Source organism: Sceloporus occidentalis, unplaced genomic scaffold (genome assembly GCF_023333645.1).
Source record: "Sceloporus occidentalis isolate IW3139 unplaced genomic scaffold, rSceOcc1.0.p SCAF_4, whole genome shotgun sequence".
NCBI classification, from domain to species: domain Eukaryota; kingdom Metazoa; phylum Chordata; class Lepidosauria; order Squamata; family Phrynosomatidae; genus Sceloporus; species Sceloporus occidentalis.
Window position 1 is genome coordinate 49,804,124 of NW_028316984.1, and position 14,241 is coordinate 49,818,364.

General features: G+C 40.1%; 1 protein-coding gene across 1 annotated transcript in view; it reads left to right on the forward strand.

Moving 5' to 3' along the window:
- PRPF40A (pre-mRNA processing factor 40A) overlaps positions 1-14,241 on the forward strand; it is a 36,422-nt gene that overhangs the window by 1,770 nt on the left and 20,411 nt on the right. The window contains exons 2-8 of the mRNA XM_089520007.1: positions 3,770-3,907; positions 6,970-7,050; positions 10,085-10,115; positions 11,871-11,893; positions 13,020-13,097; positions 13,188-13,298; positions 13,834-13,954. Of these exons, the coding sequence (XP_089376133.1) occupies positions 3,770-3,907; positions 6,970-7,050; positions 10,085-10,115; positions 11,871-11,893; positions 13,020-13,097; positions 13,188-13,298; positions 13,834-13,954 (583 nt within the window). The remainder of the gene's footprint in view (positions 1-3,769; positions 3,908-6,969; positions 7,051-10,084; positions 10,116-11,870; positions 11,894-13,019; positions 13,098-13,187; positions 13,299-13,833; positions 13,955-14,241) is intronic.

The window sequence follows — 14,241 nt, forward strand, 5'->3', positions numbered from 1 at the left end:
CTACCTTCCCCAGCATTATTGTTTTTTCTAATGAATCGCTCCTTCTCATGATGTGTCCAAAGTGTGACAGCCTCAGTTTAGTCTCCTTGGCCTCCAGGGAGATTTCTGGCTTGATCGGCTCTAGGAGTTCAACTCATGGCAACCCTGTGAATGAGACTGCTCCAAGCCTGCCTTCAGCCTTCTTGCTCAGGCCCATAATTTCCCTGAGTCCATCCATCATGGTCTTCCACTCTTTTCTTTTGACCTACCTTCCCCAGTGTTACTGTCTTTTCCAGGGATTCATGCCTTCTCGTGATATGGCCAAAGTACAACAGCCTGATCTTAATCATCTTGGCTTCCAGGGGTGTTTCCAGCATGATTTGCTCCAGGACCCATTGGTTTGTCCTTTTGGCTGTCCATTGCATCCTCAGCACTCTTCTCCAGATCCACATCTCAAATGAGTTGATTTTCTTTGCAGTTTAGGGATGGCCAGAGGACTCTTAGACCTCCCTAAACTGCAAAGCCCAGAATGCCACAGGAGGCAGACATAGCAGTTAAAGTGGAATCATAGTGCTATAACGGTGGAGGGTGACATTGGCGGGTTACAGACCGCCCTCAAGCATCCGTTCTCCCGCCGCTGCCATTCGCTGCGGAGGGAAGCCCCAGCGGCCACACTGCGAGGCTTCCTGGTGCAGCAAAAAAGGAGCGCCGAAATGGCGCTCCTTTTCAAAACGTGGAAGTGGGTGCCGCAAGTGGCAAAGCGTGCCCTCGCGGCGTCACTTCCGCCGCGACATGTCTGGACGCTATGTGTCCAAGACGTCAAAATGGCGGTGCCCATGTGGATGGGTGCCACCATTTACAACACGCTCCGCGTGTGTTGGGGCCGGGACCAGTTAGGAAGGGGCGACTCTTCCTAACCCTACCACACCCCTTCCTAACCCTAGCACGCACGGAGCGCGTCGTAAGTGGCGGTTTGTAACCCGCCATTGTGAGATCCCAGCCATCATCCTTCCCTACTTATGGAAGAGTGTGTCTGTGTGTCCTGGAGGAGGAGGAGTTCACCTATAAGAAATGCTGAATATTGACCCCGCTTCAGTCCCTTTTGAATCTTATTCTACCAGACATTGCATTATTGTAGAAACAAGATGCATTTCCAGAGCTTACAGCTCTAGAATATTTCTATTCCTCAAAGGCACATCGTTCTGACAATTATCTCCCAAGCACATCATTTGCAAAGTGCATGTTGATGGTTCTTGAGAAATGTTTTATATTGGTTAGCCGCAAGTGGGTTGGTTGTTAGGTAATCCATTAACTTTATAGGCAGATACAGTACAGTACTTGATAATCTTTGCTAAGTTCAAGTACCAAGTACAACGTGTTAACTGCAAATGGAGTGGAGAAGTAAAATATTAAAAAATTGGTTCCTGATAATATATAAATTTGCCTTTGCACTTTCACATGTAAAACACATGTTAGTGTTTTAAAACAGTCTTTTACACAGCATAAGAATGGGGCATAGAGAATTGACAGAGTTGACAACAATTTCTGTACACAGCTAGAAGCTCAGTGTGATATGTAGTTATTTTGCATGTATCGTATCCCACTCAATCAGTTTATTACACCTTTCTTTTATGTAGTACTTTTAGGCAGCTTTATTATCTTAAGGATATACCAGTAGAAACAAATCCTGCCTACATCAAGAAATGAGTTCCATGGTACAAGAAGCTATGTTCAGTAAGAAGACGGAGACAGTATTTCAGGGAATCATAGGTTACTGTTAATGAGCTATGTATTGGTGAATGCATTCTGTTATCACTTTGTTTATCCCCCTGTTTCAACTGCTAAACAAATTAGAAAATGGTCAGTGTGTTGTCTGAATCAAGGCTCTTGGCTCTCTGCTTCAAAATAGGCATGGTCTGCAAGCTGCAAACAAACCCTGTTTTATGATCCTGTCTTGTACGGTGATCAACAAGATAGGATGTTATGTTCAGACAATATGTTTAATTACCTCCTGATAAGTCCAGCAGGTACAGCAGCAGAGAATTGCACAGCAAGAGGGAACTTTGGCCCAAATCACACTGCAAAAATGATCCCGTTTGAGACCACTTTAACTGCCCTGGTTCATTGCTAGGGAATTCTGGGAACTGTAGTTTTGTGAGACATTGAATCTTCTCTGTCAGAGAGCTCTAGTGCCACAATAAACTATAGTTCCCAGGATTCCCTAGCACTGAGCCAGGGTAGTTAAACTGGTCTCAAACTGGATTATTTCTGCAGTGTGTTTTGGACCTGTGCAGCCAATTTATAGGAAATTTTTCAACATTTATAGTGTACTACTTGCATTTGCGACTTTTTTTGCATATATTGTAAATACGAAAACAGGAATTATGTATAAAGTTGCTTGTAGGCTTTTTATCTTCCGCTTTTCATGTATGGCTTGGGGATAAGAAATGGTGCCTTTCCCACAGATTTTTTTAAAGTGAGTGTTATGACAAGAGGTAGCTATATTCCAGTTTTGGATTCCCTCATTAAAACTTAATGGCCAAAATAAGTGGTTGAAAGGTGGTTAGATAAAGTTTTCAGCTTCTTTTTACTTGGGCCTGAACCTGCTTCGAATACTTGCTTTTCATCCTTGAATGCCTGCTCCTTAATCAAGAGTAGACCCAGTCTGTTTTCATGAACATTTAATGATACAAGGAAGGCACCTTGGGCAAACAAATCATTACTCATCCAGAGACTGAAGTCAGTGCATCTTATTTGTGTGCTTTTTTGCTCTGTACGAATTGAGATTATGCATTTATGATTATTGGCAGTTTATCCCTCTTTTTAGAGTTTTATAAAATGATTGGCAGTTGCCTTTGTCTAGACGGTAAAGATTTATATTAGACATTATGCACAATGTTTGAAATATATCATGGTTTTCCACAACATATCTACTCAGGTCACCGTCTACCAACCTATATGGCAGGCACATTTGCAGGCTATAGTACTTCATGCTTATAGAGCATGCTTATAAGTATACTTAAAATGTCATACTGTCAGACTGTGCCACTCTGAGCTTTTATGAGCAAGGACACACATGATTCAAGCCTGGTCTCCCAGTGCCTAGTCCAACACTTAAACAACTGCACACTGGCTCCTAAAATACCTTAGCAAAAAGTTGAAAGGCAAACATATACAAATAAAAGCCCCAACAATTCAGATTCAGAGGAATCCTGGGGTTTGTGAATTAAGTAGATCCACTAGAAACCTATATGAAGAAGAGTGAGGAGGTGGCAATTTTTGGCAGTCTTTGCCTACACCTACCCTGAAAATCTGCTCCAGGAATGGGTTTGGTGACCCTCTGAAATTCTGTAGGAGGTGATTCAGGGAACTGTAGGGGGACTAGGAAAATTTAGCTTCCCTCACACTTCCTTTTACAGACGACAGTTTGTATGTGAACTTTTGCAAAGAGAAGGAGTTCTTTTGTTTGCGAATGTTTTGGGGCCCATTTCAAGGTGCATGTACATTATAAGAGTACATATAATAATAATACATTGTACTGTGAAATATTGGAAGTGCTAATGCTGCAGAGTGTCAGCATATTTTGCTTGCGGTGCTGAATTTGATGTTCTCCTGGTAGACGTGGTCTCTTCCACCTCCATGAATCTGTGATTCTATGGAGAAATATCTTTGGGTTTTTTACATAATTAACTAGATCTGGACTGGAATACAGCCAAGGTTATTTCCATAATTACGCTACTTTTTATGTTTCTGAGGTCTTCATATCTTGACCTCTGGCATTGTTTTTCAGATGGGACATCCGGGCATGCCCCATTACCCACCCATGGGAATGCATCCTATGGGCCAAAGGCCGCCTAATATGCCTCCGGTGTCTCATGGAATGATGTCTCAAATGATGCCTCCAATGGGAGGACCACAAATGGGGCAGGTAAGTTAACCTCTATGGGTTTTATTGCATAAGTGGTTGTAATGAGTTACATTTTTGAAACTGTAATTTAAATCTATTCTAAAGATTTCCATAGATCATTAAAAGATAACATTCTGCGCTTCAGATAACTATAGTCTTCTAAATTTTCTTTTCTTTTTTTGGAAAAATTATTGTTCTTAATTTAATTGAATGAGATTTTCTGCAGCTGGGCAAATTATGATAGTAATGCATGCAGAATAATTTTAGCCCTATACGGCTTGCCACTTGGTTGTAGCATTATACATGGAAAACTATGGGCATATTTCTCAGATTGCGCTAGAATCCTGAGGTGCATGGCTAGTAAGCAGTTGGGCCATTTTAGCCTTGGTATTTGATTTATCTCCCTTATTGGTGGTGACTGTAGTGTAATGTTTCGTGTCTTCTATGGCTATGCAGGGAATCAGAAATTAATACTTTTCACTTGGCATTTGTTTTTCTGCTAATAGATCTTCCACATATTTACATATTTCAGTTTGGTCGGTAGTTCCAAAACCTAAAGAGTTTTGAATTTTAACTAATGTAGACAGCTTTGGTTCAGGAAAGATGGCTTTCTGTCTGACTTTTAGTTATCAACTCTCTCTTCAGAAATGTCACTAATGCCAAAAGCTTTCATCTTCTTTCCTGATGCCTTAGTTGAAAGGGACTGTGTCCTAACATACAGGTGGCAGATCAGATAGGTGTCTGGCATACTTTCAGGTTACGAGCAATGTGGCAGTACGTTAGTATAGATGACTGCAGCAAAATTTACCCACAGATTAGAAGGGATTACATGTGAAATAATCTGACCATTGAGCTATTTTCCTAATGGCCTATTTTCAGAGGTGATTGTTAATAGAAATACTGTATTCTGAAGTTTAGTACTGCTGATGACTCTCCCCTGGCTATTAATTTCAGTTAAATTTCCACTATTTTCATACTACTGGAATCCAATATCTATCTTGTTACTATCATATAGTGTAGAAATTACAGGATATAAGTTCAAAAAATGCAAGCAATAAATTGGGAATTTTTTTAGTAGATACTGAAGGGTTAAATTTGATTTTAAAAAGGTATAAATGTGGGTATGTGACATTCAGCATTTAGGGCTTTTGTCCCTTACCCTCATACCTCTAGTTTACTATCCCATCTGTTTAGACTGCCAGGTCCTTCCTTCAAGGAATTTTATCTGTTCTTTAGAGGAACAGTTCATGGATGTTTAGAACCTCTCTATTTATTGCTTTTGAAGGCCAGCATGTTCCACTGGAAATTTATCCATTGTGTTTCATCATACCACACTGTAGATGTGCCCTTAGCTGTCCCTATTGATGATACCTTCCCTGTACCCACCCTTGTTTATAGAGATCCCGTATTTGAAGATTGTGTGCACATTTCAGAAAATCAAGATTATTCCCAAATAAAGCAAGGCTACCAAACACACAAAGAATTGAGTATATAACCATTATGGACCACCAGATGTTTGATAAAATCTTTGGGTTTGTGGCTTATTTGAGTCAACACACATACCACTATGCTTACCAAGTATCACTGTGTTGTGTTATCTAGCCTAGAGGCTATGAATTTGGCACCCGAATTAAGGAATCCTTTGTTTCTAAAGCTACCTCAATAGAAGTTGTAGGGAGCATCTCTTGCGTGGAACACTATTATTTGGAAGCAGCAGTGGGGCAAGACTCCTTTCTTCTCCTGCTTCTACAGGATGGTGGGGAATGGGAGGGCCACTCCCATTCTTTCTTCTCTTCCTCACGCTTCCAAGAAAACCTTGTGGATTGAGGGTGGAGCAGTAGCCCTACCAAATACCTCTCCCTCCACACAAGATGGAAGGTAAGAGGGAGCAGTAATGTGATGCTCCCTGAAGATACATGGGAATGGGGTCATTTGGCCAACCTTCCAGGGATTGTCACCATATATTGGGGGGTGATTTCCCAAGAACTGTTTGTGGGATTTGCCAGTGAAATTGGCTGATATGGCCAATTGAGTATATTACTAGCATTTGTACAGTCTATTTCACTTGTTGTATCCTCTCAGTCCCTAGCAAAGGCTGATTAAAATTATCAAAAATAAATCTTTTAGCTTTCTTTCAGGAATTCATTTCCAGTTAAAACACCATGAGCTACACACAAGCAGATTAGTTTTTCCATGGTATTTGCCTTTGATCTCTGCCATGGATGGCTTATATTTAGACCCTTGTATAATCATCACTTTGCAACTTTGCTCAGGTCTTAAGAATTGTCCACACCACCATATTTATAATGTGTTAAGGAATAATAGCAGATAAGGTTTTAAGTACCTAAGGTAGTTTGCATCCTTGTTGCATGCATTTCTCAGCCATTTTTTAACAGTTCATGTTTTTGAACCCTGCAGTCATAATTCTTAAACTTTATAGTACTCTTCATCTTGGAACATCTTTGCAAGCATAACTCTTACTCCAGCCCTGTGAGACAAGTTCTTCAGGTATTATTCTCTTGTTCAGATGAGGTAAATGAGCCCTCAAGATTAAAAGAGTTTACTTAGATCACAGGATTTGTTTTGGGAACTAGACATTTTGGGGCTAAATGACTTGGGCTCCATTCCTGCAGCAACGTGTGGATAGAGCTAATGTTTTGGGTTGTTTAATATTAAAATATTTGCACTGGGGGCCCTGTATTCTTCAGAACTTTTCTACTATCCCTTCACACCAAATTTTGACTTTCTTTCTTTCTTTTTTTTTCTTTTTTCTTTTTTGCTTTGGGTTTCCTTTTCGTAAACAATACTACCTGAAAAATCTTCCCCTTAATTGTTATCCCTCAAGTTTACTTTGTTTACAGTAATTCATCTAGTCCCGACTACCTTTAATACTATATACCTAGAAGGTACCCAGAGTTGTAATACTATATGCCCAGTGTCTCCTGATTCCCTTATTCGCCTTTTACAGCATTTGACATACTTTTTATTATTTCCCCCAAATTATTTATATTGTTACCAAGGTTACATATTTAGAATTTTGTGGTAAGTTGTAAGCAAATGCTATAATCATATTTTGCTTTTAGATGCCTGGAATGATGCAATCTGTGATGCCTGGAATGATGGCACCCCATATGTCTCATGCTCCCATGCAGCCTACAGGACCGGTAATTAATTTTATTTGCTGTCAACTATACTAATGTGTAGTTTAATTTTTATCCACAGTAACAGCATGGTACCTTGAAAATTATGTAGTTTATTGTTGAAAATTAACATAAGGTAGAAATTATGAATTGGCAGGTTTATTGGGTACAGAAAACATGCAATTATGTAATGCTTAGTATAGAATACTTTTACTTTTTTAAAAAAACAGTAAGTTTCTAGTTGCTATTTTTTTAAATGAAGAGTATGCACATAGCAAAGTAAAAGGTTTGTATCAAATGGAGCTTTATCAGAACTGAAGGTGTTAACAGCTGTTATAGTGAACACAAATAGTTTTTAAATTAGTATTTGTTGGCTTGACTTTTCATGGGGTTGTAGCAGGTGGAGGAGAAGTTAGCAACTTTTTCAGGTTTGTTTCATTCTCAGTACTAAAGGTGCTTTCAAACAGGGCTCCTCAAAGTTATGGCCCTCGGCCTGGTGCCAGACCATGGCAGGTTTCCAAAAAAGAAATGGTTGTACACAGTGGGCACCAATTTAGTGCAGGCTCCTAGCACACTGGGGAAAAATAGATAATCCCCAGGTAACCTGTGAAGCACTGCTTTAGAGTGTATTACTAACTACAATCGTCCCTCCAGGTTCATGGGGGTTAGAGGAACAGGACCCTCATAAATAACAACAAGCTTCAAACAAGTTTCATTTATATACCGTTTCATACCGCCTAAGCAGTGTCTAAGCGGTTTACAACTAAGCTAATTTGCCCCCAACAATGTGGGTACTCATTTTAGCGACCTCTGAAGGATGCAAGCCTGAGTCAAGCTTGAGCCCTTTTGCTGGTCTTGAACTTGCAACCTTATGATTTTGAGTGAGTGGCTGCAGTACAGGCATTTAACCACTGCGCCCCCAAAAGCCGCCCCAATTGCTTTTTGTAGAGAGGTGGGATATAAATAAATTTTATTATTATTACAGCGCGCCCGCGCCATACGCAGGTGCGCTTTACGTGGCTTGAGCATATGTGCTCAAGCCGCGGGGCGGAAGGGGCGGCGCGTCCCATTCAATTGCATGGGCGCTTGCGCCCCGCGCGCTGCCGCACCGCCATGCATGAGCCCCATTGTTTACAATGGGGCTTGAGCATAGGCGGAATTTGCCTTACGCGAAGGGATCCGGAACGGATCCCCGTGTAAGGCGAGGGCCCGCTGTTGTATTATTATTATTATTATTATTATTATTATTAGGTAAGCCCCTCCCCTCTGAAGCCTAGGACAGCTGTCCGAGGCACAAGAACCAGAGGGAGCTCGCCCAGCTCTTCCCCTGCCCTCCTTGCCTTTAACCAGTTCTCTTCCCCTGCCCTCCCCGCCTTTAACCCCTGCCTCTCCTCATCCTCCTGTCCTACTGTCCCTTCCCAAAGCTGGCTAGAGGGACAGGAAGGTGCAGGCTCGCGCCTGCTCTCCTCATCCCCCTGCCCTCCTGTCCCTGCCCCTCCTGTCCATTTGCGAATAATCAAACCTGAGAATCTGAAGTCCACGAATCCGAGGGGCGACTGTATATTAGTGCCCCTTGATAGCAGCTTTTTTCCCCCTGCCATGGAACAGTAGGTGATGACTCATGGACCAGCACCAGTCCACAGACCACCTTCTGGGATAGCCCTAAATGATGCTTGTAATTTTCAAGCATTTTTTAGTGTGGCTGTACATCTTTAAAATTTTGTTGTCTTATTTTGTTGCCAGAAAATACAAATGAAAGCAATGCATGAAAAGCTTTTTATCTCATATACCTTACTTTAGTTTTTGCAATTCCTTTGTACAGTTTGACAGTAACACAGAAGAGCAGCGCTTCATCTTTTTCTGCCTGCTGAATTGCAGTCTCTCTCTCTCTCTCTCTCTCTCATTTACAAAATGTCCCTGCTTAATAAAAATACATATAAAAGCTTGAAATGTATAGTCTTAAAACAGTTGATTTAGAAAGACAAGCAATGCTCTACAGAGTGTGTTTTTGTTTAGTATTAACTTACTTTAGTTTCATCATAGCCCTTTCTTCCCCATCCAGGAGAATGAGCAGAAAATTTTTTAAAGTGCATTTACTCCCTAACAATGGTGCTTTCTTGTGCTTTCCCAAAAAATGCCTGAGGGAAGCAGGTAATTTATGAAGGTAGCTGAGAAAAGCTGCATACTGTGGCTGAAATAGTATGCCAGTGGAATAAAATCTTCCCTCTGCAGCATTCTAGACTGGTTGTCTCTGGATGGTTTCTTAGCCCTCTAGAGTTGATTTTGAGCATGTATCAGAGGGAGTAGGTTGGAGCGGGGGGAATTATCCCTCTCAGTTCTGCTTATTGCAGTTCTTAGAGAAGTGTGAGCCACATATGGGGCTTTCAGGAGTGGTTGATTTGAGAATTATATCCCTTCCAACCCTAACGCTTGGACCTTTAGCCCCTTGAAAATCCACCCCTTTTCTCTGGCCACTCCTCACTCTTGGAACCTTCTTTCCTCTCGAGCTCAGTTCATCTCTTTACCCAGCTTTAAAACTGAGTTAAAGACAATTCTGTTCAGGAAAGCATTCCCAGACATTATTTGATTCTTAATGTTTATTTTAATCTGTTGTTTGTACATTTTTGTTGAATGATATTGTGTATCAATTTTGTATTATATTCATTTTTTAAAAAATGTAAGCTACTGGCAGGCCCATTTTATTTTATGTACAGCGCTGTGTAAACCTACAACACTTTATAAATAAAGTTTATAATAAATAATAATAACAAAAATGATGTGATCTGACTTGGGTCAGATTTTCAGCCAGTTTTAGAGCTATGGCCCACTGGGAGTGTGTGGAAGAGGAGGAGTTTGGCTTTCTTCCCACTCTTTTATCTGGACATCTTAATACACTCTTGGAGAGGTAGGCACAAAACAGGTCTTGATGATTGGCAGGCCTACTTTGAGTGATGGGTGGTTTTTAAATAAATGGGTTGGTGAGTAGCATTAATCTGTATGCACTGTCAGAGAAGAAATGCCAATAGAATTCATGTCCAATATTTCTGTTTTTCTGCAGCCAGGAGTGAACAATATGGATTCTCAAATCGGTATGCATATATTATCAGTTATTTATTGGATAAATTTCCAGTGAGACACCAGGACAAAAAGAATATACTGTGTATACTCACGTATAAGTCTAGAAATTTTAGTCAACGAAATGACTCCAAAAACCGGAGTTGACCTATCCACAGGTCAGTGCTAGTACTGTAGCTTAACTCTTATTTTAAAAAAGGAACCATCCCCTGGTGAAAGGCAAAAGTATAATCTGTCCTGGAAGCACTGACCCCACTCTGTTCTCTCATCCATCCAGTTTTTAGGATGGAGACAAACAGTTATGCCTGATGGAATTTTGTTAAGTTCTTTGGCATTGTTTTCCTTTGTTTCATCCTTTATATCCTTTGTTACATGGCCCTAACTTTTACCCTCGACTTCTCCACGGGTCATATCAAAGCCATAATTTTGGCCCCGAAACCTGTCCTTGTCATATACATGAAGTTGTCATATACATGAGGTTTAGTATGTACAGTAGTAATCACATCGAAGCCCACTGGGTAATCTAGGACAAGTCGCACTCTCTAGCTTCATAGGAAGGCAGTGGCAAATTCCATGTGATCAGTCTCACTGAAAAACCCCAAACAAACCGTGATAAGGTCGCCTTGTCACCATAAACTGGAAACAACTTGAAGTTATTCGTGCAACAAGAAGTATGAACTGGAATATTGAAAGTTCATTCAGCTACTTAAGCAGAAATTGAAAATATCCCTTCACTCTATTTGGTGCCTGACAGTCAATTCAAGCAGTTGCATGTGTTCCTTGTGTTCACTAGAATGCAGGTTCTTTGTAGGAAAATTTAGTTGAAATCTGAATTAGGAAAATGAGTAAGGATGGAAAGAATATTTGTCATTATTCATCTCCAGGCTGGAAAAGATAGGGTTCCTGACATTTCGGAAATCCAGTCAGGAAGAATAACAGAGGCAATAATTTTCCAAATTTTCACCCAGTCTGCACACCTCCTGTAATGTTTTGGAGATTTATTCTCTAGAAATGCACATGTGTTTCTGCACATAAAATTTACAACCCCCATACAGACATGTTTTGTGCATATAAATAAAATAAAATAAAATAAAAAATCACTGTTCCTGGAAAAGCACATTTTTTGCACAAACAGCAATTTTGGATCAAAAACAACAACAAAAAACAAGACTCTAGACATATTAGAGTGGGAGATTACATTTAAAATGCATTTTTGTGATTATTTATTTATTTATTGCTGGAGCCCCCTAAGATGAGTGAGATAGCATAATCACAATTGGGTGGGTACAGTGGATAAGAGTTGTTGATTGATTGCTGGGAGGAAATAGACAATCTGATTTTCAGCAGGAATGGCATGGAAAAGCCTGTCATGGTTCACGACCACATTTTACTGCAACATTTTTTGCATCTTCTTGTTGCATCTATATCTTGAATGTAGTTGAATTTCTTGACTCATCTGTGAAACCGACTACTGCAGTTCATATTCAGTGTTATTGTTAAATTTTCAAATCGTTTGAGCTTTTAATTCAGATGTTCAGTCAGCTGATCAGGCCTAAGTGCCTTGTCTAAAGTTTATGCTGCTTAGAGAGAGACAGTCAAGTGTCTTAATGCTTGAAACATCCAGCCCTAGTGGTACAGTATGTTGCTCTCTTATGTTCTTGCCAGAGTGTATATTTTTACATCTGTTTGAAATGCATTTTGAATCATGGAATGGATGGGATTATTTTAGTTTTGTTTCATAAAATTTGGCTTCTCACCTTGTTTCACAGGTTTAGCTCCCCCTGGAACTCAGGTAAACAAAGATCTTTTCTTGGATTGGCAAAATAATTATTTTCAGCATTTAAATGTTGGCTAGCCCACTCCCCCCAATTTGTATAAAGTTGAACTAAATTGTGCATTTCCATAATCTCTTGCATTTCAAAGCCACCAAGCAGTCACACGTAAGAATAATATTTGAGTAGTAAAATCTAGTTATATGGTTTTGAAGCATATTGTCTATTTCAGATTTTGGTGGCAGACTCAAAAGACTCAAAGAAAGCTTCTTCTTTTTTCCCCTTTGCTATGCTTTGCTTTGAATGGCTTTTCCTGGTTTTCACTGAGTTTTGTCACTCAGTGGTGCCTTGGAAAGGACAAAATAAGCTTTGTACGTAGTAGGCAAGCCTGTGGGCTTTATAATTGACTTCATGTTTAAATAAACTAAGTCAGTCTAAATCAAAACTTTAATTTATGAAGTTATGTTTGTGAATCATAGGGTCTGAACAGACAGGCCAAAATAAAGCTGCTTCGGGTCACTTTGGAGGTATGCTGTTTAAATGACACACACATTTTAAGAGGCTAGAAGCTGCGCCAAAGCTGCACTCCAATCCTTAGGACTTGAGTGTGGCTTTGACGCAGCTTTTGGACTCTTAGGATGTATGCATCATTTAAACAGCATACCAAAGTGACCCAAAGCAGCTTTATTTTGGCCTGTCTGTTCAGGCCCATAGTTAAGGTTAAGAGTAGTGCTTGGATATATTAATAAGTCGTGGTAAATCCTTATGCCTGGACCAAAGGGTGCATCTGCACTGCAGAAATAATGCAGCTTGACATCACTTTAAGTGTCATAGCTCCTTCCAATGAAATCCTGGGATTTGTAGTTTTACAAGGTCTTTAGCCTTCTCTGCCAAAGAATTTTGCTACTCACAAAACTCAAAATCCAGGATTCTGTAGGCTGGAGCCATGGTAGTTAATGTGGTGTCCAATTGCATTATTTTCACAGTATAAATTAACCCCGTGCAGGAGGGCTTGTAGATTAACCCAGAGCTTGTTAGGAGGCATTAAGTAGAGGTATGTTTTATTTGTGGCCAACTGTGTGTTCTTCTGCTTGAAATTTTGTGTGTTATAAATAAAAGCATACTCCTGATACCCTCTTTATTTAGCCCACACCTCCAGTAGTTTGTTCAGTGCAGCAAGCCACACCAGTTAACAGTTCTACTAATGAAGAATCTTCCAAACAGGTATATATTAATATTTTTTTTGTAGCAGTTTGTCTTCCACTACTTAGACACGTTGCAGAAGTTTTTTATTAGATGTCTTCTTTTTCATAGAAATCTGTGTGGACAGAACATAAGTCACCAGATGGAAGAACATATTACTATAATACTGAGACGAAGCAGTCTACGTGGGAGAAGCCAGATGATCTCAAAACACCTGCAGAGGTAAAATAAGTTAAGAAAAGTAATTGTTTAATTGGCCATGTACAGTATTTGGGAGTGAAAAATCTTTGCTTAGTAGGGCCAGTTTTCCTTTCCAGGTACGTCCATTAATGACATTTTGAATCTTTGAGATAATTACAGTCAGGAAGAGCACATTGGCCTGTTACAGACAGCCAAAATAAAGCTGCTTCAAGTCACAGTAGAGGTATGGTGTTTCAATGATGCATGTGTCCTAAGAGTCCAGAAGCCCCACCAAAGCCACGCTCCAGTCCTTAGGGCTGGAGCATGGCTTTGGTGCGACTTCTGGACTCTTAGGACGCATGCATCATTGAAACACCAAACCTCCACTGTGACTCAAAGCAGCTTTATTTTGGCTGTCTGTAACAGGCCCTTGACAGCTTTGTTAGATGCATAACATTTATTGTTCCTGATGATACCCACTTTTAGGCACCCATTCACTTTTAGGCATTTAATTGTATTAACATGCTCTATATTTTGAAATGTTTTCATAGTATCTTTGTGAAAACTTTTTTTTTAGCAATTGTTGTCAAAATGTCCGTGGAAGGAATATAAATCTGATTCTGGAAAACCTTATTACTACAACTCTCAAACAAAAGAATCACGTTGGGCAAAACCAAAAGAACTTGAAGACCTTGAAGGTAATATTCACAGAAATTGTTTTCTGTCCTGGTTTATAGCCACTGCCTAGGAGTGTGGACTTTTTAGGGAAGGGAGCCAAGTAAACCACCAACAACCATATTCCTTTTTCAGCAAGATGACGTATGAAAGTGGGGCCATGTCACCTGATGCTGTTGTGTCTCTAGTTAAAGTACCAACTGGAACTTCTCCAGCTGGCACTTTTGGTGTGGGGAGGAGGTAGTGCTTTTCCTTCTTTGCTCCTCTGCTCCTCTCTTATGTTCACTCTGCCAGAAAAGTGAAGTAGAAA